General features: G+C 37.5%; 1 protein-coding gene across 3 annotated transcripts in view; it reads right to left on the bottom strand.

Annotated features, from left to right (window-relative positions):
- Nucleotides 1–10,000, bottom strand: part of LOC137978180 (uncharacterized) — a 22,826-nt gene that overhangs the window by 5,620 nt on the left and 7,206 nt on the right. For all 3 annotated transcript variants that reach the window (XM_068825257.1, XM_068825258.1, XM_068825259.1), the window contains exons 3-4: nucleotides 8,870–9,250; nucleotides 283–410 (exon numbers count right to left, since the gene is read on the bottom strand). In XM_068825257.1, coding sequence (XP_068681358.1) covers nucleotides 283–410; nucleotides 8,870–9,250 — 509 coding nt within the window. The remainder of the gene's footprint in view (nucleotides 1–282; nucleotides 411–8,869; nucleotides 9,251–10,000) is intronic.

Raw genomic sequence — 10,000 nt, 5'->3', positions numbered from 1 at the left:
TTTTACCGGTACGGCGGCCATTTTGATTTCTATTGTTTCGAGTAGCTATTATGGGATGCCCAGGGGGTAAATAAACATTAATTTGCCCCTGAGTATCCCATAATGTCTTTCGAAACAATAGAAATCAAAATGGCCGCCCTATCGATAAAAAGGTCTATTGGAGGGAGCTGTTTATTCAATTTTCTACGTGTGCTTACAATAACATGAATAATTTCAGTATATTGTTATTTTCTGTTAATCACACAGCCACCGCTGTCACTGTTTTTTTTTCCCACAACATACCTTCTCAGTTTTATATAGTACGGAGTATAGAACTATCGTTCCTCTCGTCTGATTGGGCGCAGACCACGTGACCTCAACTGTTTTTGAAGACATTGGCTTTGCGTGTACATTTAAAACTGGACTTGGTGCTGAAGTGAAAAGTTTCTGTCATTAACATCACTGAGATGATCATTCATGCTAGTTTTCTTACGAAAGGTATATGCTTTGAAATATTAATATTAATAATAATAATAATAATAATAATAATAATAATAACAATAATAACAATGGGGATAATAATAATAATACGAATACGAATTTGTTTAATAAAAATTTTTATAATAATACGAATTTGTTTAAGCGGAAAAAGGAATGTAAATTGATGTAATTAACTAGCTGAGATTTCAAATCCTCTGGTTGATGGAATAATGATATGCACAAAAGTAAATAGAATCTGCCATAATAATAATAATATATAATGATGATAATAATAATAATAATAATAATAATAATAATAATAATAATAATAATAGTAATAATAATAGCGGAGCGACGCGCGCGCGGAGCACTATAGTTAAGAAAATATGGTAACCCATGGATGCGAGAAAATTTTGGTTTTATAGCCATGACGTCATCGAACGTCCGTCCGTACGTTCGTACGTCCGTGCACCTGGCAAAACAAGGTATCCGCTGGCCAGTATCACGTCACCATATCACGGGAGCAAGCTGAGAGCTCAATGAGGTCAGCTTTTTTAAGTTGACCGCTGACCAGGTACTGTTTTTCGATTGGATTGCAGGCTCAGTCCAGGTAAAATCACCTTAACATAAGCGAGGCTTCATTTTTTGCGCGCTTTCTGTGGCTCGACGCTGCTACACGGCCATACTAGTAAACTATAAGTTCTTTTTTTTTTTTTTTTTTATGTTATTGACTGCATTACATTACTAACACCACATGCTACTTACTCTATTAACAATACTAATACTACCTACGACTCAGTAATTATACTATTCACAATTTTAACATTATTTACAACAAAGTGTTGACCTTATCGCAATCTAATCGCTACTTAAAACATGGTATTAACACTGTTTACAATGCAATATTTGCGCGGTTTACAATACTAATACTAATATAAATTACGGCACGCATAAAATACAATAAAGTTACTTATACAGGCAAGACATGCAATGTAATTACTAACTACAGGAACTGACTTACTGACTAACTAAAGGTATCTAGAAATTTACTCAGGTGAGAAATTTGGCCCACTTTTTGACAAAAGCAGAGGAATTATTCGTCATGATAGCGATATATTTTTCTGTGTCGATTTTATCATGTACAAGGGTGATGAAATCCGCAAAATGCGATCTTTTATCATCTAAGGCATTAGTATAAAGAAAGTGTTTTCCAATTAAGATTAAGTGATTGAGGGTTAAACAAGATGACCAGTCGTCAAGCACTCCATATATTATTTCATCTTTAGAAAGACTAGATTTCTTTTCTGGAGAAATCGAATTAAACCAGGTAGTAAACTCAGACCAGAAAAATTTCGCAACATAACACGAAAAGAGTAGATGAGAAATCGTTTGTTCAACATTAATACAATATGGGCAGTAAGGGTGTGGTTTTTTCTTCATTTTGTGTAAAATGTTATTTGTATATAGTATATTATGTATTATTTTGTACTGAAAAATGGATAGTTTCACTTCTTTCGTTACACGAAATGGCAAAGAGTAAACTCTTTGTCGCTTTTGTTCATCAAAAGCGCACTCTATTAATCTTTTTTCTGCAGTAGGTGGACACTGCTGTCGGATAATCAGAGTAATGTACACTGTCTTGCACGTGAGCTTATCGATTGCTAGTTGAGTGCTTGTCAGGGCATGTTGATGCGTGTCTTTTTTTAGGCTTTTATTCCTTTGCTCGTCTCTTTTTATGCTTTTTTTCCACTGATCAGGTATAGCCGACAGCAAGCTACGGTAGCGCAGAAAATTACATTTAATTTTAAATTTTTGCACAAACGCTTTAAGCGACAAAAAATTATTTCCTAAATCATTAACAAGGCAGGCAAGTTTACATATGCCGACTTGATTCCAAATTCGATAATAAACAGATGATTGGTTTATTCGTATAAAACGATTATTCCAAATTATTTGATTTAAAATGTCTTCTTTACCTTTAGGCGTTGTATAGTTTAATTCTTGCCAGTGTATTAATACAACTCGATAGAATTTTGGTAAGTGTTCGTTGAGGTCGTAGTTGCATTGAAAGAGAAGTTTTCCTCCTACGTTCGACAGCAAGGATAGTGGAATAAGTTTCCATGGTCCACTGTCGTCAGAGCACAACCGCTTTACCCATGTAATTTTCAGAGCTTTATCAAATAATGAAAAATCAATCATACCAAGTCCTCCTTCATTCTTAACTTTCGTGATAGTTGTTTTTTTAAGTTTCGGGTTTTTACCTTTCCAAAGATAATTATATATTATTTTGTTGACTTCAGCAGTAAAACCAGGTGGAGTGTTCAATACGCTGCAAATTTTGATAACGCGAGGGTTTTAACGATATTGATTCTACCATAAATTGATATGTCTCTAGAGGACCAGATGTTTAATAATTTTTGAAGAGGGCTTAACTTGTCAAAGAAGTTCTTTTTTGTTGCAAGTTATTCATTGTATGAGAAGTACACTCCTAGGGCGTAAATAGGTTCGTCGCTACATTTTAAGCTTAGCTCTGAGTCTTTTCTGTGGCGCAAAGAACCAAGCCATAACAATTCTGATTTGGATTGGTTTATTTTAAGCCCAGAGCAGTTTTCAAACTGGTTTAACAGATGAAAGAGATTATGAACTGATTGTATGTCTTTTACAAAAATTGTCGTATCATCCGCGTATTGGGAAATTTTGACTGTATGCACTTCATTAATCGGAATTCCTTTGATCTCATTAGAGCGTTTTATAGCATTGCTTAAAATTTCTGTGCCAATTACTAACAGGATACCAGAAAGAGGGCAACCTTGTCTGACTCCTCTACCTAGGTTAAAGTGCTTTGTTGCGAAACCGTTATTCAAGACGCAACTAGAGATTACGTTATATAGGACCGTGACCCACTTTCGTAATTGTAAACCAAAGTTGAACACTTCTAGGGGTTTTTGCAAGTATTTCCATTCAATGGAATCAAACGCTTTCTCAAATTGAAGTCTAGGAAGACGGCCAGGCCTGGGATGTTTTTCGCTTTAGTAAAAGACATAATATCGGATATCATTCGAATACTTTCCCCAATAAATCTTCCTCTAACATATCCAGTTTGGCTTGAACTAATAATTGTTGGCAAGACTTTCTCTAGACGTAGAGCTAAAGCTTTTGCAGTAATTTTGTAATCATTATTTAGTAGCGATATTGGCCTCCAGTTTTTTTCATAATTTTTATCGTTGTCTTTTTTCGGTATCAAAGATATGACTCCAAGTTTCTGAGTGATCGATAAGGACCCATTTTCAAATGCGTAATTGAAGCTATCAACCATTATTTGTCTTATAACATCCCAGAATGATCTATAAAATTCTATGGTAAAACCATCAGAGCCTGGAGTTTTATTGTTTTTGAAATGACTAAGGGAGTCTGTACACTCCTGTAGCGTCAAGAGTCCTTCGCAACTTTCTGCTTCTTCAGTTTTTAGGGTGATAAGACCATCTGAATTGAAGACATATTGAAAGGTTTCAGAGTCTGGGTACACGCCTTTAGACCTATAGATATCACTGAAAAATGCTTCTTCTTCTTCCAAAATTACTTTGGGATCACGTAGACCAGAACCATCATCTTTTTTTAACAATGTTATATGCTTTCGTTTGTGATTTCTTTTTTCTAAATTGTAAAAATATTTATTGTTCTTTTCACCAAATTCGTACCATCGAGCTTTGCTGCGAGCAATTTTGCCTCGAGTTTTATTTGCAACTATTTTCGCAAGTTTTTTTTTAACCCGTTCCATTTCGATTTTAGTAGTTTCATTAAAGTTTGTTCTTAGTGTCTCTTGCAAGCGCATAAACATCGCTAACAATTCTTTTTCTTAATGACGACTTTGTTTCGCTTTTCTTTTCGCAAAAATTATCGTTGAGGCTCTGATTTCCATCTTAATTAAATCCCAAAGCAATCTTTTGTCTGTGAGCTCTTGGTATTTTGACACGAACTCTGGTATTTGCGTTGTTATCATTTGCAAGTAATTCTCATCTGTTAACAAAGAGTTATTGTCTGTAACAACAGACGACATTGAAAGAGTTATGGCAGAGTGGTCAGAAAAGATATTTGGTAAGATTTCGACATCTTTGATTGCAGACCCCATAACTTTTGAAATGAAAAAATAATCTAATCTGCACTGAACCTTCATCGATGGATTGTTCCAGGTAAAGCCTTGCATGTTAGGATGTATATAGCTCCAGGTATCAATAAGGTCTTGAGAGCTTAATAAAGTATTATCTCTTGAATGACACTTTTCTTGTGAGTGATTGGTTGCCCTCCACGTTTATCTATCTCATGCATTACGCAATTAAGGTCTCCACCTATCACTACTTTTTCATTTGCATAAGAATTAAGCACTGAACTTGACAGGTTCTTGAGGAATTGAATTTGTTGGGCCTGATCATTCGGAGAATAAATATTCAAAAACACAAACCTTTCACCGTCCAATAACACTTCACTTGGGATATATCTGCCGTTTGAATCATTTACAATTTTTTCGACTGTGACGTCGAGTCTAGGCATAAAAAGAATCATTACACCTCTACTGTGATTTGAACCATGGCTCTCAATTATTTTACCTCCCCATTCCGCTTCCCATGTTTTTATGATCTGAGGGGACAAATATGTTTCTTGTAAGAAAATAACCTCTGCTTTTTGTCGATGTAACCATCGAAACACTTGGCGCCGCTTGGTTGTTTTGTTTAACCCCCTCACATTTAGGGGTAAGATTTTAAACTTCATATTTGACTAAAAAACTTGGAGAAACTCTTCTTTACTAACTCAGTTTGCGGATTCGAATTGTAAACAGAGTAACTTTTGATACAAATGGCATCAGAATATTGTAGAAACATTAAACGCTTAAAATCATAAAGTGGGACCGTAGACAGAAAAATACATCTTAGCACAACAAATAAGGCAAAACACAAAACACATAAAAACCCGCTGCAAACGGAGGAGGTTACCTTGTCTGAAGCGAACGTAAACGTTCCTTAGAGATCAGCAAAGGCAGCAAAGATCAGTTTCTAGTTACTTTCCATTATTCGACCATAAAGCGGGAAGTCTTTGGTTTCTAATTTAGGGCTGGAGCGAATTTTGTTTGAAGTTTGTCTTTTCTTGGTTGTATTTTGCCGATTCTTGTTCCAAGCCAAGCTGGCGTGTTTCAGTGGAATACATCAAACTATGAACGATCTCGTTTTCAGAGATAAAGTGGAATAAAGTACATTAGTAAAACTATTTTTTGAGCTGACAAAGTTTTTTGATGGTTTCTAACTTTAGCGTTATTCCTTTACGCTGGCTATTGACAGTTGACTCTGAAATGGCTTTTTTCCTTTCCTATTCGCTCGCTGAAGGTGTCCTTGTTTTCTTTTAAAACTCATGCGGTTCAACAAAAATTCATTGCCAAACTGGTGAATTCCAAAGTAAATTTCACTCGAAAAACCTTGAATTCTCATGAATTCACGTCTTAAAAAGTTTCTCTTCATTGTAGATGCTGGCATGTATTGGTATTTTGACTGCTCTTCTTTTGCTTTCTTGAGGAGACTGAATTATTATTTGTCCGCTGCCAGCTCGATGACCGCCACGACTCGAAATGGTAACCCCCCCACCAAAGCCCCTTCCAAACAACAAAATCAACGAAAAAAGGAGCAAAGAACATCAACGAAAATATAGCGAATTTGTTTATGAACGCCACAGGATATTTGGTTCACTAAAGTCCACAGGATATTTGGTTCACTAAAGTGACCACGGATGGCTTTGATTGTGTAAGGTATTCACACCCCACACACTCCTTTGAAAAAGTTTGCCAACTTTTTCAAAAATTTGGCAGGCTGTTAAGCGTGTGCCACCGGTGACACTGCACCTTTAAGTCGTGTGGCTGAGTGTTCTTGTGTATTCTTAGGTTTTTTATGTGGTTTGAACTAGCTTGAACAATAAACGGAAAACTACCAAAATAACATTCTGAACTGTGATTTAAGGCTAATCACGCCATAATGGAAAATTTAACCAAACGATGAAATAAAAAAAAAATTTCTACAAAAAACCTGAGGGTTCTAAACTTACTTTAATCTCCGAGATGTCAATGATTTCTTAAGTTTCGATTCGTGAAAGATGATCTCTTGCACTCCAGATAAGAAAAGAAGTGAGTCGTGCTGCGAGGGTTAGATAAAAACGGGGAAAACAACGAATTATTTGAGTACTACATGCAAGAAACGTCAGACCTAAGAAACTTCAAAATTAGAAATTTATGTCACGAAAGCCAGATATACATTATTGAGCGTGTGACAAACTAACAGCAGTAACGGTGTTAACCGAGACGACAACCCCAAATGTGCTAATACAACTATCGAGGGCACAGGCGAACCACCCTCTGTTGGTGTTGTTGTTATCGATCTGTAGGAGGATAAATACATTACGGCGGTTGCGATTTGCTCGGCAATAAAGTTTGAAAGCAAATGATTCAATGAAAGATTAACTGAGTCCTGTGTTATGTTGTTGTGGTCGTTCCGAGCTGGCGTCATTTTGCGAGATCTTTTCTCGACCGTCAGTTAGAGAGTCAAGAAAATTGACAAGGCAGGCAACACGGAGCCTCCGGCCGGTGACCTCGTCTTTTTCAAGCTAAAACTGACGCCAAAGCAGTGAAATTCCCACCTTAAAAACACCATCAACCGATCGATTACGGAGGTTCTCGTACCTTCGCCGAAGTTGAGCTTAATCGTTCGAAAATTTACCGAGAAAGGTTATCTTGAAATCCATAATAAAGCTTCCAGGAGCCCATGACTAGGAGCCTCCCTCCTTGAGTCAACCTTTGCTCGTATCTTTCTATTTTTAGAACTAATCCTTCAGCAGGAAACTCACATTTACAACAATTTACATCAATTTGCACAATTTACATACATTGTTTTTGCTATTTTTGTCTTTGTTCCACAAATTATTCTGATTGGCCATTCTAAACAGTGTGTGCAGAGCCGCAGAACTCGTGGCGTTCTAAAAATAGAAAGATACGAGCAAAGGTTGACTGATAGGGCTTGTATAGGAGAGGCAAGCTCCTACTCATGCGCTCCTGAGCTTTCTCAACATCGGTGCAAAAAAACAGACAAAAGGAATTCGAAGCATTTGAGGCTATTCGAATAAACCAATCAGTGCAGGGTTGGGCTTTTGAACTGCCAACGGTCGCATTGCACAGATTGGTAGATTCGAATAGACTCAAATGCTTCGAATTCCTTTGGTCTGATTTCTTACACCGATCATGTGATCGAGGGCAGCTTCCTTCAACAACTGTAGTTTCTCTTCTTTTGAGAAAAACGTAAATTCTGGATAGGAACTCATTTTTTTTTCGAATTTCACACGCTAAATCCCTTACTCTTCTCTCAACCTAATCGAATGTTGACCCAAAAGTCTCGCTTCCGCGCGCTCGGAAACGTGAATATCTAAACATGTTCGAGATGCAAAAGCAAATTTATGAAAACGTGAATCTGAAGTATGGCAAGATAAACACGTCACGAACACAAAAGCAATGGAAATGTATCGCAAATAAGAAGTTCTGTCCACCTGAATGATTTTGGGTTGGACTGAAGCGATATATTGTTCAAAAATCCAAAGTAGTTATCGCTTTCCATGCTAATTGGTAAGGAGCGGACCATTAGAAATCACGGGAGGGGGGGGTGACGATTCCGAAAAAAAAAATCCTGCAAGTAAACTGAACCAAAGTATGATATCAAAACACAAAGTCAAGTAGTTTTAATGTACATATCAAGGATATAACCTGCTCTTCTATCAATTGAACAAATTTTGCATGTATTGATGTTTTTAGAAGTGACAATGCAAAAGATTACATCTGTTGTCCTCCTCGTTTAAGGAGAACCATACTTCAAATGTAGAAGAAATATAAAATAATTTTACTATAACAAACCTTCAACAATATTCTTTTGAAACCATAACAATATTAAAGCTTACTGTAATGGCAAGAGACGTTGCTCAGACAGGAACTTAGTGAATGGAGAGCCACCTTTCCTGTTTATCTCTGTCTATGTATTTGCGCGACAAGGCATCATCAATGACGCGAATTAGCTTCCCGATCAAGTCCATCTCAGTCAGCGAAGGTTTGGATTTTAAACTATGATTCATTTTGGTTTTGTCGTCGTTGTTGGAATTTAGAATGCGTAACCAACAAGAACATAAAATGTAATGGAAGATTTGAATTCTCATTGCCGCACACAGATACACCTTGGGTGGCTTGACGTTTTGGAAGCCAAGTGGTCATTATCGTGGTGCCGCCAACAACAACAACAGCTGGTATTACTACGATGGGCTCTGGGAAAGACAGCCGTAATCATATTGGTAAAGTTAAATGAAAAATACTTCCTTTCATATGATAATGAATATATACCTCCAGCTGGAATGGTAAAGTTTATCCATTCACCCTGATCTAAGCAATTCTCTGGGAAGATATGAGTGCATGGTTCAACCTTTACACTAACAGGCTGCTCGAAATCCAGTTCACGACCAATTGACTGTGTGTAGTGTTTATCAAGTGTGCTGCATGACACTTCTCTGTGGATGTTGGCTATACAGTAACTACACGTGGTGTTCCTTGAGAAGCCACAGTACATTTCCATGGGACCGGCCTCATCTGTTGCATCGCTTGATTTCGGATCTCTGAAGAGTATTCTGTAATGCGTAACATTTGGATGGAAGGCCCATGATATGATCAAAAAATCTGCTCCATGTTCTGTTCTAATGGTCACTTCAGATGGGGACTCGAGTAAGCCTGTGGACGAGAAGTGGCACTGAAGCAACGAACTTCATTATACGGACGGAGTGTTTTACCGGGAACTAAAACACTCGCAGAATCAATACCACCACTATACCGGGGAATGTCCCTCAACGGGTCGGCCCCAGTGTACTTGCGTGAATTATTCAGTGAGCGCACAAACTATTTGAAACGCAGCTTTTGCTACAGCAGTGTCTACAAGTAGAACTCTCTACCTGAAAGTATTAGGGCGATCAGATCAATTGGGGAGTTCAGGAAGGAAATCAACTGCGCAATTGGATCATTCAATTCTCACTCAGAAATCTTGTAAATCAGTTTTTGTAGCGGAGCTCCGCGCGCGATGAAGGCGCGCGCGTGCGGAGCACGTGCAACTCATGTTAGTTTCATAGAAGGCAAGGTTCAAGTCAAATCGCCAGAAGAAGACTTGTCAAAGTTTCTGACGAGTTCTGTTTGATTTATTCATCGTACCTACATATTGCAATGTCTTTTTACCGAGCGATTTTCATTGGCTCCACCTTGGAATCACTTGTAAGATCAGGGTGGATAAACATTGAAAGTGCTGATCCAGCAAAAGTGATCCCGGAATGTTCATGAAATAACGGAGTTCGCTAATCGGTTACTTGTCTAATAGGGAACGGAAATTAAATTATTGGATTTATTTGCTCTGCTTTTGGGTGTATTGAACCGTGAGTACTTGCTTCCAACTGGGAACCTGTTCTTGTCCTGAAGGAAACCAACGAGTTCATT

The sequence above is a fragment of the Montipora foliosa genome, chromosome 1, assembly GCF_036669935.1.
Source record: "Montipora foliosa isolate CH-2021 chromosome 1, ASM3666993v2, whole genome shotgun sequence".
Classification (NCBI taxonomy): Eukaryota; Metazoa; Cnidaria; class Anthozoa; order Scleractinia; family Acroporidae; genus Montipora; species Montipora foliosa.
The sequence above is the reverse complement of the archived record's forward strand: the minus strand, read 5'-3'. Positions and strand labels throughout refer to the sequence as shown.